The 18,678-nt window shown below is 34.1% G+C and overlaps 1 protein-coding gene across 13 annotated transcripts in view; it reads left to right on the top strand.

Annotated features, from left to right (window-relative positions):
• The window catches only part of TFPI (tissue factor pathway inhibitor), a 66,772-nt gene extending 49,377 nt beyond the window's left edge, over window positions 1–17,395 (top strand). For 3 of the 13 annotated variants that reach the window (XM_064286909.1, XM_064286910.1, XM_003405960.4), the window contains 5 exons: window positions 503–538; window positions 4,287–4,463; window positions 5,133–5,204; window positions 16,245–16,424; window positions 17,198–17,395. In XM_064286909.1, coding sequence (XP_064142979.1) covers window positions 503–538; window positions 4,287–4,463; window positions 5,133–5,204; window positions 16,245–16,424; window positions 17,198–17,298 — 566 coding nt within the window. In that variant the 3' untranslated portion in view covers window positions 17,299–17,395. The other 10 variants (XR_010322271.1, XR_776150.3, XR_776151.3 and 7 more) reach the window with 10 other exon arrangements.
• Window positions 17,396–18,678: the final 1,283 nt, after the last annotated feature.

Raw genomic sequence — 18,678 nt, forward strand, 5'->3', positions numbered from 1 at the left:
AACTCGTATTTGGGTTGAGACAATGAGGCAGGGAAAGGAATTGGGAAAAAGGGTAATTCTGGGTTCTTCCACCCCTGTTCCTGACTTCTATACAAATGACGTGGTTTTATATGCAAAGTAGTTTGTTTGAATTACTTTCATATTTCACTTCATTCTAATCAACAACCATTTAAATTGCAGATATTGTGAAGAGCAAATTTATTAAAAAAAATTTTTTTTTTTACTTACCAATAGTTCTTATATTGTAAAATGTGTTAGAAATGTTTTAACATAGTTTTTGAGACATAATATATTAAAATGTAGATGGTTTCAAAGTAACGAAAACTAGGGTAATTTAATCTCTGGAGAAAAGGAAAAGAAATCTAATTTTACTTAAGGCGTTTTGCATGAGAATAATTTTAATGGCAATGAATAAATCCTCCTAATTTATTTGTATCTTCAGTTGAAACATATTATTTTATCAGTTCTGGTAATTGATATACATATATTGTTTTCCTTGCAGATTATCGAAAGATTACACAGACAGTTTTGCAAAAAGGTAAACACTCACTTGTGCATTAATTAGTAACATTTATGTAAAAAACATTTACGTAAGGCATATAGAAATTCAATTCTTAGGCTTCTGCAATACAGCGTTGCTCATAAAGCCATGTGATCTTTGATTAAGTTACAAAGCAATATAATAAATCAAATGAATTTTTTTTCCCTCCCTAGTGGATATAATGGAAAATTAGAAACAAAATAATGATATGAGGTGGTGGAGGGAAGGCCCCAAATACCATTTTAACTCTCATTCTGATGTAGCATGATGTTTAGTATCAGATCATTCACAATGCAGAGCCACACGCACAGTAATAACTCAGAGGTAATGATTTAGATGTTTCTAGTCTTGGTTTGGAAATCCTGGTGTGTAGTGGTTAAGTGGTAAGGCTGCTATCCAAAACGTCGGCAGTTGGAATCCACCAGGAACTCCTTGGAAACTCTATGGGGCAGTTCTACTCTGTCCTATAGGGTCACTATGAGTTGGAATTGACTCAACAGCAACCGGTTTGTTTTTTTTTTAGTCTTGTTTTAGTTTTCAAATCTTTAATACCTTGATAATCTCAGCGATTGGTGGCTTTAGAAAGGTTGACCTAATTTTTCCCTGAATGGATGTCTTTTGAGTTGTCAACAGTTATGTAAGCAAAGATAACTGGGGGAATTTAACAAAAAATAATCTCTTCAGTGAAAATTATTTAGTGAGTGTATGTGTGCATTTTTATTTTGTGATTTAAATTGTTTTACTAGGTTTAGAAATAAGAATAATAATTTTTGGTAAATATATTGTATCAGCGCAAGAAAAACATTGACAACAGATTAAGAAAGTGATGTTCCTTTTAATAAAGGTTTAGAAACTGATTTGGTCCGATTACCACTTACAACATCTATGTTTGAATGCGAAAGTCTTGAACAAAGTGGTCAAATTATTATTCAGGACATCAAAGGGCTAGCCAATTCAAAGTGCATTTTTATTTTTCTGACTTTGATTTAATTATGTGGGAAAGAGTTGAAAACATATGTGACTCACTGATAAGCTAACTTATTTCACTAACCAGAAATTGAAACAAATTTATAAAATAAATTCAACCGCAATGTTTGTACAATCAATGTAAGTGAATGTATATATTTATTTGCAGTCTTTTTAAATAGCATCCTATAAATGTTTCTTGCAAAAGTGTTCTATACTTTAATTAAATGGAATCATCATAATCTGTAATATAAAAAAAAATGGCATATTTATGAATAGGGATTTTTTTTGTCCACCAAGTAAAAGATGATGTTTCATGAAAAGACATACCAACATTTAACAATTATGGTCTTTTTTCAAAAACACAGAACTAGAATACATATATACAGGTAAAATTTTGCTATAGAATGTAAATTTACCATATTTTTACTCAAATAATGCATGCCTTCTATGTTTGTTTGCCAACCGTGCCCTCCTCCCTCGAGGTATTTTCATAAGCACCACTATGCCAATTTTTTTTTTAACAGCAAATTATTTTATACGTTGCTGTAAAAAAAAAAATTGGCATAGTGATGCTTATGAAAATACCTTGAGGGGAAAGAACACCATTGGCAAACATAGAAGGCATGCTTTATTTGCGTAAAAATATGGTAATGATTTGGAATCAAATTATTCTGAATTCGTATTATACATGCAAGTTAGAGAATAAGCTATCAATACCATTCACATGAGTAATAGGAAATGTTTAAATGCTAGAACTAATTCCTAAGCTGAAGTTGATTTTTTTATGTGCTCCCTAGCACTGGAATAGTTTTAGACAGTGGAGATTCACTGTAATCCTTTTGGAACAAAATTTGGTCTAAGACAATTCCTAAGCATGCAGCCCCAAACTAGATATAATAGTGAAAATCCTGGGATGTATGTAAATTGGTATATAGCTTAGTCTCCATTCTATGTTATTCAATTTTAACTAAGCCTCAATTTAGAGCAATAATTTGGTATGCAGATTAAATAAGAATGTTATTTATCTGAGAAATATGGGAAATTAATTTCTTGATTTATAACCCTGTAAGTATTTTAAATGATTGGCTTAAGCACAATTATTTTACAGGTGTGCATTTCTAACTTTGTTTTGAAATAAATTTATGTCCTAGGATGGAAATATACATATACACTTCTCACCCTCTCTCCCTCTTCCTATCCCTCTCCCAAGCATATTCTAGTTGTACATTTTTTAAATTACCTTATCAGCATAATTTATATTACAGTTTATTACTTATACTTAATATTTTTTGCTGAACCCCTTTTGTTAAACAAAATTCTCTTATCTTCCAGTAACACACTTCAAAATTTCATAAGTACACATGAATAAAACAAATCAAAATGACAGTAATTGAATAAACATTTTCTTTTTCTTAAAAAAGTCATTATAAAAACTTAAATGAATTGTTTTGTTTTTGTTTTCCACATCTATTAACACTTAATTACAAATTGTTCCTATGGGAGTGATAGGAACACTCACTTTGAAAAAACAAGCAGCAATAAACAATAAACAAAATACTTTTACATTGGTACTTTGAGAATAGAAAATAGATTTTTTTAAACCATATTCAAACAGGAAGAGTTATTTAATGAAATAGCCTTTTTATACTAAGATGTTTGTCCTTCTACAGATCTGCAGCTACTGTAGAAATCGTTAACATTATTAAATATCTACTCTTTTTATTGTAAAAACACTCATGAATATTGCTTCCCTGAGATAAAAGAGCAAATCAGTGAGATGTAAAAGAATACCACAATTCACTTTTGACCCTATGGTAGTACAGTTGCAGGAAAAAAAGGGAGGTAAGATTAGACCTAATATGCCTTGTGATGATAACAATTTTGAAAATTAGCTCAATTCTCTTCTTCACAGAGTGTGCATGTAGATAGAACTTGTAGGCCACAGTGCCACACCTTTTGTGACAGCTGTGTTTAGCCTAGTTTGGAGCACTATCAAAGAAAGGGTATTAGACCTTTTCAAAAGTCTCTCCAATCTCTGAACATGTATTTCCTTTCTGCCTCTGCATTTTTGGAGTCATTCCAGTGTCTGGAAAAGAGAGAGAGAGTAGAAGAGAGAGCAAGCAATGCGGGGATGTCATACCTAACACAAATACCAATTCCGGTATAAGAATTCCGGAACTTCTAAAAATAGCCACAGAAGCTTCCATCCTCATGAAAGCTTATTCTCCAATTTTTATTTTTATTTAAACCATCCTTTTTTTTTTTAGGGAAGCAATAGACTGCACTGCTTTCCCTAATAAGACCCCGCAACTCAAAAAACAGGAAATATTGATAGATCTTACCTAAATGTGGATACACATAAGCTTAATAAATCTGGAATAAAATAATTTAACCAAAATTTTGCCATGATCATTTGTACTTCCAAACCAAGATTGGCACATGGTAAAATAAAGCAATTTCTTTTGTTTTCTGGATTCATGAAAAAAAACTGATAGTTAATGGTAGTATTAATATATCATGAGAAATTGAAATTTCACTCAAGAAAATAGGTGTAACACTAGTAGTTACCTTCTTTATTCTAAATGCCACAGCAGATGTCATAGATAAGTTCAATATTGTATAGCTCTGGGTACAATTATATTTTTACCTTTTATCTTTAATTTTGCATTTTTACTCCTTAAATATCTTCAACTAAGCCAGTTATTTATAAATTTAATTAAAATAACTACCATTCAAAAAAGAAAATATTGTTTTTTGACATTTTTATAATTTCTAGAGAAACCAGAATTCTGTTTTTTGGAAGAAGATCCTGGAATTTGCCGAGGTTATATTACTAGATATTTCTATAACAATCAGTCAAAACAGTGTGAACATTTCAAGTATGGTGGGTGCCTAGGCAATCAAAACAACTTTGAATCACTGGAAGAATGCAAGAACACTTGTGAAGATGTAGGTAAGTTTATTTCTCATCTCACTTTACTTCAGTTTTACACATTCTTTTAGAAATAAGGTATTTTAGAGGCTGGTCAGGTTTACCAAGCTTTTGTTTCAACCATCCAAAGATACATCCGCATTTACTAGGTCTGAAATAAAATTTACCCTTATATTAAAGACCAAGGAAACAGAGAGAAAATAAAGACATTTAATTATAGTGGGAATTTTTTCCAATTTATGTCATTTAATTTTCCTTTCTAAGAATTATTGCTGTGTAGTTTAGGCATAAGAGTGGGGCCGCTGAAATTCCTTAGACCTATAACAATGTGAAAGTAAGTGTTATTTGGCATCTGCCTCCTAAATTAAAGCGATCAGTTTTATCTGCACATAAAATTTACTAAAGAGGATGGTGTAAATTTTAACTGTTGTGTTTTGACCAAGAACTACAAAGTTACTCACAGAAATATGACCTTCTAAGATTTGAAATGACACATACACACATATACACATATATGTATATATATTCACTAATCTAACATAGCAGAGAGTATAAATTTAAGATAGCAATGAGTATAAAATTGCTAAGAGTCTACTTTTTTAACACAGCTATTGTACTTTGCTTCATGTATACAGATAAGAGATTGTGACAGTGTTCTCCTATTTTAATTGACTGTACTATTTTTTTCAGTGAATGATTTCCAGTTAGATACTGTGAATAACTCTCCCACTCCCCAGCCTACCAAGATTTCCAGGATTTGGGGTAAGAATCTTACTTTTTATAGCTGCCAATAAAATACTAGCACAGTGCTAATAGATGGAAATCTACATTAGAGGTATTTTTTTTTATTTACATTTGTGCTGTTATTCAATAATAGGTGTATTAAAATAGACTCAAAGTATTCCAGACATTTGATGCCATAAAAGTCATCATTTTCCTAATCTATTTTAAAGTATGCTTGGAAGGAGCCCTTTGATTATATATCACACGAAACTCCTTCATATGATATTTAATTTTATGCCAATTTATCTTATAAAGTGTTGCTAGGAATTGTCAGCCTGAATGTATGTTGGTAAATCATTACCAAGGCAGCAGTGTGTCAAAGGCAGTCTGTGGTGCTTTTAAACTGAGCATTCATCAGGCAAGGTCTCTGGGCAGATTAGGAATTGGTTGAATAACCATACTCAAAATGTATGTCACTTTTCAAGGAGTTTTCTACTGGAGTTCTGCTGGACTCTTATCTGGGTTCTCTCTCGCGTACGTGTGTGTGTGTGTGTGTGTGTGTGTGTGTGTGTGTGTGTGTAACATCAGAGTTAAACAAACATATAGAAGGTATGGAGCCCTAGTGGCACAGTGGTTAAGTGTTTGGCTGCTAACCAAAAGGTCAGCAATTTGAATCCACCAGCCACTCCTTGGAAAAACCTGTGGGGCAGTTCTTCTCTGCCCTATAGGGTCGCTATGAGTCAGAACTGACTTGACGGTAGTGGGTTTGGTTTTGGTTATGGGCAGTATGCTCACGAAAATACAGAGTGAAAATATTGGAAAACATGATTAGAAACCATAAATATCTGGACTGTTAGAAACAATCTAAAAAGTTGAAATTTAACAGGATAAATGTGAGGTCCTACCTGGATTTAAAAAATGTTTGCTCATGTACACTTTGGAGATTTCCTTAGAAGCAGTCTGTGAGAAGTGTCAACTGTAAACTTGGCATGAGTTTAAAGAGTGCTGTGGCTATTAAAATGGAAAACTTAGGATAAAAAGGAACACTGTCAGGACCAGGAGCTCTCTACCCTGGCCATGTACCAGAATCAGATGGGATTCAGAATCATAATGACCTCAAGCATCTCTCTTTACCACAAACAAATAGGCAAGCAGCAAGCAACAAAACCTCTGCCTGGATGGACCTGAAGGACTGCACATGTTGACTGTCACCTGTCTAGAATGAGGATGTGAATGTCCAGCTTAGTCCCAACCAATGTGACCATGTCAGTGGCACTTGATTCAGCACAGAGTACCACACCTTAGAAGCCACACACAGAACTGGAAACATGTTTACAGAAGGAAAGTGCAAGAAGACCTAAGATCTAAGAGGGAACATTATATCTGCCCGCAGTATTTGAAACACTATCATGTGAACGGAGGATTAAGTTCTGTAACATGTCTCACCCTTCAGGCCTCCTCCCCACTCCCATTCCAGTCCACACATCCCCAGCCTTCCTAACTCCCCTTAGCCCAGTCTAAGCGTCAGGGTTAATGAGTGAAATCTAAGCATCAGTGTTAATAAGTGAAATCTAAAGTATACATTTCCCTTTGAAAAATGTTTTCTGTTTAATTTGAAATCTTCAGATAACATGGATGTCTCAGGGAGCAGTGAGTTCTCTATACTGCAGGCATTCAAGTGGCGTTCTAAGAGCGCTTGAGATGTCATAAAGGGGATGCAAACTGTCAGTGGGAGTTGGGCAATATGGTATATTCAGAACACCTTCAAGTCCTTGGATCCTATAATGAGCACAGTGAATTCAAAGCCAGATGAATTTGAATCTGATGTTTAAACAATGTCTCATTTGTAATAATGATAATGATAAGTATCTTTGTGGTTCTGATTTTTGATCTGTAAAATTAAGTTCATTGCTTTTTTTTTTTTTTGGTCCCTCCAGCTTTCAATGCTATTTGAAATGCCTTTCAATGACATTGTTTTATCCAGTGATATCTCAAGTTAAAAAGCATTTTGAATCATATTGCTATGAAATACATGAACTTTTTGAAAGATAAACTTATTGAACAGACTTAAAGATACATGTGACACAATAAATCACAAATAAAGAAATACATGGAAATCAATTTTCAATATGTTGTTTGGATTATCATTCCCAGCTCAAATGGAAATCTCCAGTCATCTATCAATAAAGGAGTAGAATAGGTTAGGGAAAGGTTTTGCCTTTAAAGTTTTAGGAAATACAAAAATCAAGATTTTTGGCTGGCGTGGTACTGAGTTGGAAAGGGAGAAATCAAGAAAATAATTAAGAGAAAATATTAATAAGTTTTAAATACTGTTTTTGTTCTTTCTAGATGTTTATCTAGATGCACACTGAAATCCATAATAAATAAATAAATGATTATAGAAGTAAATTATTAACTAAGGAAGGAGTAAAAATTGACAAGGTGAATTTAAAAGTCAGAAAACAGTAATAAAAGGATTTCATTTAAAATAATAGATATTTAAGGGATAATGCTTTCATAGTAACTGCAGTTAAAATTAGGGCAAATGTCTGTTTATCTAGACAACTATCTTGTTTTTGAGAGTATAATTTGCCTCAAAATCTGCATTACTCTAACCGATTTTACTTTTTCCTCTTTTCCTAGGGACACTTTTGTTTTTATCTTGTTTTGTAACCAGGCTAATTTAAAACATGAAACACTATTATAGGAACTTCTATGAGACATTTGGTACTAAGGATGGCTTTAGCATGCAGAGGGTGGCAATTTTTTTTTTAAATCATGTATGTATTAGTACATGATATGCCCAAAAAGTAAACATGAACTAGGACTGGCTCAGGCAAATCAGGGTGTATAGACAGAAGAGGGAGGGAGGGAAAGAGACAGAGACAGAATATCACAGATATACATGCATAGCTGTCTACATGTATTTTATATATATATTTATATATATATATAATATCTGTACCAAAACCTGTTGCCGTCTAGTCAATTCTGAGTAGAACTGCCCCATGGAGTTTCCAAGGAGCGCCTGGTGGATTTGAACTGCCGACCTTTTGGTTAGGAGCCGTAGCACTTAACCACTACACCTCCAGGGTTTCCATATTACATCTAGTATATACATATATAAGGTTAGATATCAGATATAACTCAAACACACACAGAATCATATATAACATGACTAAATTATGAGCTTTTTGATATCACTATATATCCGTTATGTTCTGATCAGGCAATCTTTAATCACATAGGTTTTCATTTCTCCCCTGAATTATGAAATGTTAAAAAAAAAAGATGCATTCTTTCCATGTTAATTTAGTCTCATTCACTTAGCTTAAATTTGTCAATATTTTCTTTTACTCTTCTGCCTATTCCAGAGTATGTCATAAAAAAAAAAAAGTCATACTTCCCCTTAAACATGTTTTTCTACCCATTCAGACTATACCCTCTTCATTGTCATTAAATACATATTATCCACCCTCATTCCCCATGATGTTTTACGGGATTTCTCCAATCTAAAATTCATTCACCTTCCTTGTCTTCTTATCTTAGCTGTCTGCCTTTTCAACATTATAAAGAGGCCTTCTTCCTTTCTTTCTCCTTGATTCCCTATTATGATTAAGTTAAGCTTTATTTAAAGTTATCTTAGCTCTGCCTGACCTTGTAGATTACTAATTCTTTGAAGGAAGATATTTTATAGACTACGCCCTCCCCCTAAATTAGCCCAGTGTTAAGCACATGACAGATGACTCACAATTTTTATGTATTAATTTTGTGATCCACAGTTACAAACGAAAGAAATGATGGTCCGAGGAATGCTGGTCATACTTACCAAGTCTTTCTGAACACCTTCTGCATTTATTCATCAATGTTCATTTTAGGATTGGGTAGAATTCTGTGCATATATTAATATTTTTGTTTTGGTATTTCTCTGGTATTTATATGGTATATGTGATGCATTTAATAGCCATACCATTAATAAAGCTCAAATAGTTACTTACATACGGTGAATATATTTATTTCAAGGCATGTTTCAGGTAAATGCCTAACTAGCAAAGAAAAACTAATGTTCTCAAGTGTTTATACGGGCTCTGGGCCTTTTGAGTGGACCTGAACCATTCATGTCAAAAATGAGGTATCTTCCTGGTTCTCATAGCTGCCTTTGCTTCTGTATATCAACTCCTGACAGCTGCCTTGGGACTACATCACCTCTATGATATTTTGGAAGAAAAAAATCTTTGGGTAGACTTTAAAAACCTACTTCCAATCCAATCTAGTGCTTGCCTTCTGACTGAGAAAAGGAATATCTACGTAGCCAACACACCCCAGATTCCTCCTGCCAAATTCCATGTCAAAAGCAAATTAATGGATATCATCCTGAAGAACATTTGGCTACTTGAACCTCTCTCTCTCCTAACTGCATTCAATGTATGGCCTAGTGCCAGACTCCACATCCCATTAAAACCAAACCCATTGCCGTCTAGTCAATTTTGACTCATAGTGACCCTATAGGACAGAGTAGAACTACCCCAAGTGGTTTCCTAGGAGTGCCTGGTGGATTTGAACTGCTGACCTTTTGGTTGGCAGCCGTAGCTCTTAACCACTATGCTACCAGGGTTTCCAGACTACACATATATATGAAAAAATAAGAAAATAATCTTTCTTAGTTTTTGGTTATCATTGGCTTTCTGGAAGAGGTATTATCCTCACAAATGACCTGATCAACAGCCTAACACCATCACTGGTGCACCCAATGTACAGAGTTTCAAGAAAATGTTTTCTCCTATTTGGCCTTTTGTTGAAGAGGTAATTACATATAGAGGAATATTACAACCATAAAAATTTTCTGGAAAAAAAATCTTCTGCTATTAATTAAAAGAGATATATTCACAGTTACATATATCAGTTTAATCACTAGCAGTGTCGACAAGTCTGAAGAACCTTACTTCATCCACAACCTACTTCCATAGCCTCAGAGAAGTATACTGCCTCTTATAATGGGTTCTTAGACCAAGAAGCATAGCAGCTTACTTCATAATCCAGATACACCTGCATCGTAGCCTTGGTGCCTCCTGTGCTGACACAAGCGCTGACACTCTGGCAAGCTGGCTTTCTAAAAACAGATAACAACTTATGGAAAGAATCCATCAGGCTGCCTACTTCCTGGCAGGAACCCTGGGGAGAAAGAAAAATGTCGCACTTCATCTCTGCCAAGAGTTCTGCTATCCAAATGCAGTCACCCTAGGTGACCACTGCTTACTTTTGCTAATCCCTTTCTTCCTGGACCATCTCTGGCCTTAACAAAGCTAAATTTTTGTCCCAGGCATAAGAGTTCTCCAGAGCAGAGTTTCTCAGGCATAAACAACAGATACTTCAACGGGAAAAAACTTACAGACTTCCAAATAGTAAATCAAGTGATTTAAAATGGCATCTTTTTTTATATGAATAAGAAAAATAACAGGTATAAGTTTCCTTATGTTTGTGACCATTATACAATTATAAACCAAGATAAATTTACAAATTAATACAAACCATACTACAAACTAATAAACAATACTGCTTTGCTAATACACAAGTATTTTGCTAAAAAAAGAAATTCCTGTTGTAATATGAATCTGGTATTGAGTGCTATAGGAAATGTTAAGAATGAGGTTAAGAATAGGTTAGAAAAGCCTGTGCTACTCTATGTTGTGTGAAATTCTTCAACTTTTTCTACTCTTATTCTGTTTAAATACTGCAAAATTTTTGAAGGACTGTATTGGAAACCCTGGTGATGTGGTGGTTAAGTGCTACGGCTGCTAACCAAAGGGTCGGCAGTTCAAATCCATCAGGCGCTCCTTGGAAACTCTGTGGGGCAGTTCTACTCTGTCCTATAGAGTCGCTATGAGTCGGAATCGACTCAACGGCATTGGATTCAGTTTCGGTTCAATGTTTGAGAAGCATTGAAACAAAATGTGTTGGCTCTGAGAATCTCAACTTCACTTTTTCTAGGAACACATCTGTATGGAGTTTCTTGTTTTCTGTCAGGTTCAAACGTTATTAAATGGATCTGACTGACTATGCAAATATGATCATGGACTGCATAAAAGCCTGGGGCTTTGGCCTGTCATTTCTAGAATCAGTACAGATTGAGGATGCCAAACACAATTAATTCTTGCCTTCAAATGCCCTGTCTCTTTGAATACTGTTTGGCTCAGCGCTATTGTTCCCAAGACTTGCTTTTGGCCTCCTTGTTTGGCAAACCATTTTGATTATATATCTTTCATTTAAACTTGATAAATTCCAACTCCATGCATGTAACTTAGTTAGAAGTAGTTAACACCATCTGAACCTAAGCTTCAGAGAAAAAGGAAATTGAGAATTAGATATAAAGAGAAGTTGGAACAACTTTTGCTTTACTTCTGATAAAATTATTAAATACCTTTGTTCGTTTTTTATTTTCTGTGTCTTCCAGTTACTTTTTAGATAGCTGAAAGCATTGGATTTATGGACAAAGGCATGTGGGTTTCAATTTTATGTAAGCAGGCCAAACTCTCACCATCTTCCCTTCTAAGGAGCATTCTGGGCACAGCTAATTTTAGACACCATTGTAGGAGTATTCGTTTACATAATCTTTTAGTAGAAAATCAATCAACATCTACCAATTTATATTGAATATACCTTTTATAAAATTCTAATTTTAGAACTATCTGAACTTGGGTACACTGGGTTTTTGTTTTTGTGTACAATGACATTAATGAGCCTCTATCTAGAATTGGAAAAAAAAATTGAAATAAGCTAAATATACACAAACAAGGGGTTGACTAAATATACTAGTCAGTTCATGCACTAAAATACTGTACACACATTAAAATGAATAAGTTATACACCTATATCAACAAATACGGAAACAAATCATAAAAGATATTATCAAATATAGTAATATGCAAGCAATGGTACTAATATATGTTTGCGTATGCAAACAATTTTGGGAAAGATATATACTAAACCATATATAATGCTTACAAGGGTAGGGGTCAAATTATGGAGAACTTTTGTTTTATATTTTTTATACTTTCATATTATTTCAAAGTTTGACAATGATTATGTATTTTGAATTTTAATATGTATATTTTTCTTTACAAAAATAAGTATGGGAAAAAAGAATTCTTTGATATTTAATTCCCTAAAAAAAAAAAGTCTAACAAGGCAAGAAAAATAATTCACTCATCAAGTTACGAGGTGGTTCAGAAAACCTAATTTGGTTTGTAAAATGAAAGTCTAAATAAGCATGTAAGACGTGAACTATAAGGATGACACCATAGTAAAAAATCAAAGTGAGTATAAGATTCAAAGTTTAGTCCATAAGTTTCAAAATAAATTGACATAAATAACTTTATGTAGAGGTGACTTTGGAGCTCCACCTTACAGTTTAGCAGCAATACTAGGTCACAGCAGTTCCTGACAGAAAAGAAGTGGATCCTGAATTCTGAAACCTATCATAAACCCTCTAGATGGAAGCTATCCAACTTGTATTAATGACCAGATCAAGACAGGATGCATTTGATTATTAAATTCCCTTTGGAAAATGAACAAAAGTCAGGTTAGTATCTTTTTGTTCTATCTCAAATTTCTATGAATAATTATAATCTAGACAAAAGGAATAACACTGTGCAACTAGCCTTTATATTTTCTTTCATTGTAGGTGTCAAAAGTCTGGATTTCAAATAGGTAAGTGCCTTTGTTTATCTAGAATCAATTTGTTATTTGAAAACAGTCAAGCAGACCTCACAGGGTACAAAAAAAATTCAATTTCTTCACTTTTGGAGATTGAACTAAATAAAAATTAAGGATTCAAAAATGCCTTTGACCTAAAAGATCCTTGAGAAACTATCATTACTTTAATTCTACTGTGATCTGTGCTATTAGATGAAAGTCTTGGTGCTCAATGCTAAGATGGCTTTAGGAGAAATGATTAGTTAACCTATCAAGTACAATTCATGTTCTGAAGTATAACGGCCTTATAAAGACTCTCCAACTGATGATAATTACATTTTTTAAAACTTCCAAAACTTAAATGCATGATATAACATCCTTATTGATGAATTTCAAATTTTAACCTGCTATCATTAAAAAAAAAAAAAAAAATTTTATCAAAATATTTTTCTTTCTAGTGTTAAGACCCTCAGTAGAGATCCAGGTCCAGGCTGAGTTATGTTAGATGATCTATTTAGGCAGTAATTAAAATCAGAGCAAACAAAGTGAGATAGATAAACAACTGACATAGGGTCAGCTACGGACAGGCACTCTCTGAGTAGGACCAAGTATTTGGTAATGGGCAGTTCAAGTCTGTACACCAGTTCCCAGTCTGCCAGAGATAGCATGCCAGATCCCCTGTGGTTCAGAGGTCACAGAGTCAACCTGATACCCTGGATAACACTAGTAGTGTGATTGCTCTGATTGCATCTGTCCTGGTTAACTGTCCGCTTGCTCTCGCATCTACCCTCTGCTCTCCCCTAGCCCTGTCAAGCATTATGGCTTCTGAGTAGGTTTAGTCACCAGCAGACACTGGTAGAAAGTTCGATGGCAGAAGGAAGACTGAAGCTAGGGTACATCTCTCCTGCCAAACCTGTGTTGTATCATCCATGCTTTCTGCTCCCACTGGAGAGGCCCGTTATGATTCTAGCTTTCACCTGGTGTTATAGGCGCCTGGTTTCTGATAACACAGGTTCCTCCCATTGTACCTCTAACATACAGACTGTAACTCCAGATGTACCAGGCTAGTGTGCCTTCACTTGAAATATCCTGAATTTTGGTTAAGGGGCCACACTTACTATAGGTTGTGTTTTAGAGAAAAGAAGGATAGGCTTGCTCCCTATAATCAGCAAACTCACTTCCTGAAACAAGGGACTTGAGGTAGGGCGTTGCTAAGACATAATAATGAACGTGTAAAAAAGTGTGCCATTTATAAGCTAATTCATATATATTACCTGTTACTTGCAGTGGGCTAATATGTTTTGTATATAAAAAGTGAAATTGATGTGTAAGTCATATGATTTCACCATACTCACATATATTTTATGAGGCATTTGTAGGTGCTTATTGGGGAAAAAAATAGCAATTTCCTGTATTTTCTCTGCTTCTTGTATCAGGCTGACTGTTTTTGCTTTACTCCTTTTGGTTCTGAACATATACCTATGACTTTGGAAGCTGATGGAGATAGAGACGGGGGCCGTTGGTAACCATCTCATACTCTAGGCTGTGGATTGATGAGAAGCCACAGAGTGCACATTGGAAAATTCTGCACAGTAGTAGGGCTTGATTACAACACACTTCTTTGAACTATTAGAAAATTCTTCTCTTATAAACCACTTTTAATAACAGGGAGTTTTAACATTTTCTAGAAAGCTGAACAACATTTTTCATCATATGCATTCTAATTTTGATGTATAATGACACATAATTGCACACTATTCCACTGCCGTCCAGTCGATTCCAACTCATAGTGACCCCATAGGGTTTCCAAGGCTGTAAATCTCTATGGAAGCAGACTACCACATCTTTCTTCCATGGAGCCCCTGGTGGTTTTGCACTGCCAACCTTTCAGTTAACAGTAGAGTGCCTTAACCACTGCGCCAGCAGAGTTCCTTAATTCTACACTATAATCCTCACACAAAATGAGGTAAAATAGACTACAGAATTCTAAACAATAGTTGTTTTACAAAACCTCTTAGTTCCTTTTAACATCACAGTGTTTATAAACCTATTCGAACTCCTAAGTAAAGCTTATTCTTTATAAGATTACAGTTCATGTAATCCAAGAATTCAAAAATACTACCTTTCTAAAATTTCCTCTATATCCTTGCCATAGTATTTGCTACCTGTATTTTCCAAATTTTTTTTCTACAGTACGTGAACTATCATATTGACATTCTGAAGTTAATTTAAATATTTTGAAGGCAGGAAATGGTTAAAAAAAAGTATACAATTTAAGAATTTTTTTTTTCTAAACTTGTTTTTTTCTTTATTTTACAGCCTATTCATCTGTGGTTCACTTACTACCAGACCACCTCTTGCTTTCTGCACAACCTATTTGCCTTCTTTGGCTACTGGATTCCTCAAAGTTCTATATTCTTCCAGTGTTGGAAATCTAGCTTCCTCTTCGTCTGCATTTGCCGTGCCACATCTTACCATTTGGCAAAGTCACTAAAGTTTTCTGACATTGATTCCTCACCGTTTCACTGCTTACCTGCAGTATCAGCTTATTAATATCAAGCCATTTAGCTGTGCTACTGAAGATACAAGCTTTACCTCGCTGACAGGAATTCCCAAAGGAACTAAAAACTACCATGAGACTGAAACAATTTCTCTGCCTTGCCTTTAGGGAATGAACGTTTACTACCCTTGTTGCTTTTTTTTGTCTTTGGAAGTGTTTTGTTCCATTGGCAGAGTAGGTTGTTTTTATTTTAATGACCTTAGCCCTATTGCTCCCTTTTCAAAAACATCTAACTCACCTAGAACTGATGCTTCATTTCACAAATAAAAAAATGTTGCTAATTTATCCTTCAAGTTAGAACTTGCTACGCATGAATTTCTGCAGTTTACATTGTGATCGTAATACATCATTCAGAGCTTTTTTAGTCAAAAGAAGAAACTCTTCCTCAGCTTCAGGACTTGTGAATAAGGACTTTGCTCATCAGAACATTTTCCCCCAAAGTTAAACTCTTCATGAACAAATGATACGTAAACCTTGATAGTTTAAAAAAAAAAAAAATTGGTTCCAAATGATAAGAAGCTGAATTGTTGCATGGTGGTTGTTTTTACTGCTTACAATTAATTTATATTAAAAGTAATCATAACACTTTCCTTAAGTATACTTATCTATTTTTTATTCATTGGAAAAAGAACTCAGCATAGAGAACATTGGGAGATAGGTTAAGCAGTTTCTTAGAATTGAAATACATGAATTTTATTAAGTACTACTCTTATTCAGATTACTATTTTACATAGACATGCCAAAGAACTAAGTTATCAACAGTATACAATATGAAAGCCACAGAATCACATCATATATGGCTTACCATGTTCTCTTGATGTTCTTAGAATTTCACGGCCCGTCATGGTGTCTGACTCCAGCAGACAGAGGATTGTGTCAAGCCAATGAGAGCAGATTCTACTTCAATTCAAACACTGGGAAATGCCACCCATTTAAGTACAGTGGATGTGGAGGGAATGAAAACAATTTTACTTCTAAGAAAGCATGTCTTAGGACATGTAAAAAAGGTATAGAAGATATTCTTTTCATTAACTCGCTAGTTTTAGAATTAATTTATTGAAATTATAAATAGATCTAATGAGTTAATTCAAATTATAAATGCATCTAATCTACTAAAATATCAGGACATTCATTCTTTTATTATAAGAAACAAAGTATTATGATTTAGCTAATGTCACCTTTTCTAGTACATTTTGATAACAGTGCTGGATATATTGACTGCAGTTCCTCATATGTTTTCATAGAAAAAGAAACTATTTTATAAAAATTATTTTACTCTTTTAAAATTTAAATACAAAGCATTTTAAAAGTTTATACCAAAATATTTTTGTTTGCCAAAAATGCACAAAAAATTTAAAATTTACTAATTTTCTTCCAAATATAAAAGTGATGCATGTTTATAGTAGAATACAAAGAGTATGAAAATATAAATAAAAATAGTCTATGGCACCACCAACCACATACAGCCATATTTTCTTTTTTTAATAAAATGAGTATCAAGTTCTAACTGAAGATAAACTAATAATAAAAGTCAACACTATGCTTATCTGCTTTTTGCTAACACCTATATATACAAATATATATATACATTTTTTTAATATATACAAAGCTACTTCCTTAGACATAGTTGTTCTACACAAGGGCATCGACAAATTAAAAACATTGTAGCCAATCACATCTTTTGGTTTCAGATGTTAAAAGAAAATTTTAGAAATATGTAGATAAAACGTGCTGTTGTGTTACTTTATCATGCATGTATTTGTTGCTCTTCCTCTTGTAGGTTTCATCCGAAGAATATCAAAAGAATTCATTAAAACCAAAAGAAAGAGAAAGCAGCAAGTGAAGATGCCACATGAAGAAATTTTTGGTGAAAAGATATAAATTTGTTACATAATCAGAAGATTAGCTCTACTAAATACTTTCCATGAAGCTTAACACTATGATTTTTTTTTTTTCCTTTCCCATAACCCTTTGGGAACCCTGGTGGCGTAGTGGTTAAGTGCTACCGCTGCTAACCAAGAGGTGGGCAGTTTGAATCCTCCAGGCGCTCCCTGGAAACTCAATGGGGCAGTTCTACTCTGTCCCATAGGGTCGCTATGAGTCGGAATCGACTTGACCGCAGTGGGTTTGGTTTTGGCTTTTTTTTTATGACCCTTTTAATGAATATTTTCAGGAAGTAATTTTCTGTGCAAATCATACCTGCTATTAACACATTCATGTCAGAGTTACCTTTCCTAATCTAGTAAAATAGCTTATTCTAGGGCTGTAATTCATTAACAGGAGGCGCTCTGGTGGTGCAGTGGTTAAAACGGTTGGCTGCTAACCTAAAGCTCTGTGGTTTAGAACTCCAGTTGCTCTGCAGGAGAAAGACATAGCAGTCCATGTCCATAAAGATTCGCAGTCTTGGAAATCCTATGGGGCAGTTCTACTCTGTACTACAGGATCACAATGAGTCAGAATTGACTCGATGGCAATGGGTTTAGTTTTTAGGATTTATTAACCAAATACTCTTCAGTTATCTTCGACTCCCTTTCCCTTTCTATTTGCCTTTTAACTACAAACTATCATACTACTGGCCACATCACATCAGTCCCTTTTTGCATTTGGTAATTATCTATTTGAGAATATGTTTTCACTTAGTTGTTTGTATCATATGTATAATAATCTCTTCGGATTGAGACATGCAGCTATTCAATCAAAAGGATTTTTTTACTTTCAAATCTAAAATGTGACAAGCATCTGCTTCTAACAAAAGTCACCCAGTTGTACATTGGAATGAGCTGGTAATAATACAATTCTATCATGTGCTTCCCTCTGTAATAATACAATTCTATCATGTGCTTGCCTCTCTAGATACACGTTTTTCCTTTTGTATTATCTAGGACCCCATTAGTTTTGCACCAACTGGTATCTGAACAGTCAAAACTGTTTCCCGTGCCTGCCTGATTTTTTTTTTTTACTTTTGTTTAACTATGGCTTATTATGTAAATCAAGATGATTTGAGTATTTGCACCTTAAGTACAGGCCACAATAAGAGAAAAATTGGAAGTCTGTGTAAAAGGGAAGTTTTTAATGACTATCAAAAGCAATTCTATTTATGTATTTTCTAACTTTATTGTTTGACATAATTTCCCCTTACCCAACATGGCAAGAATATTTAAACCCCTTTAACCTATTTATTTATCATTAGGCTTTGCACACAATACAACCAGTGATTCATGCTAAAAAAAAATTTACAAAAAGGTATGTCATCTCTATAGA

This window comes from Loxodonta africana, chromosome 6, assembly GCF_030014295.1.
Source record: "Loxodonta africana isolate mLoxAfr1 chromosome 6, mLoxAfr1.hap2, whole genome shotgun sequence".
Lineage (NCBI taxonomy): Eukaryota > Metazoa > Chordata > Mammalia > Proboscidea > Elephantidae > Loxodonta > Loxodonta africana.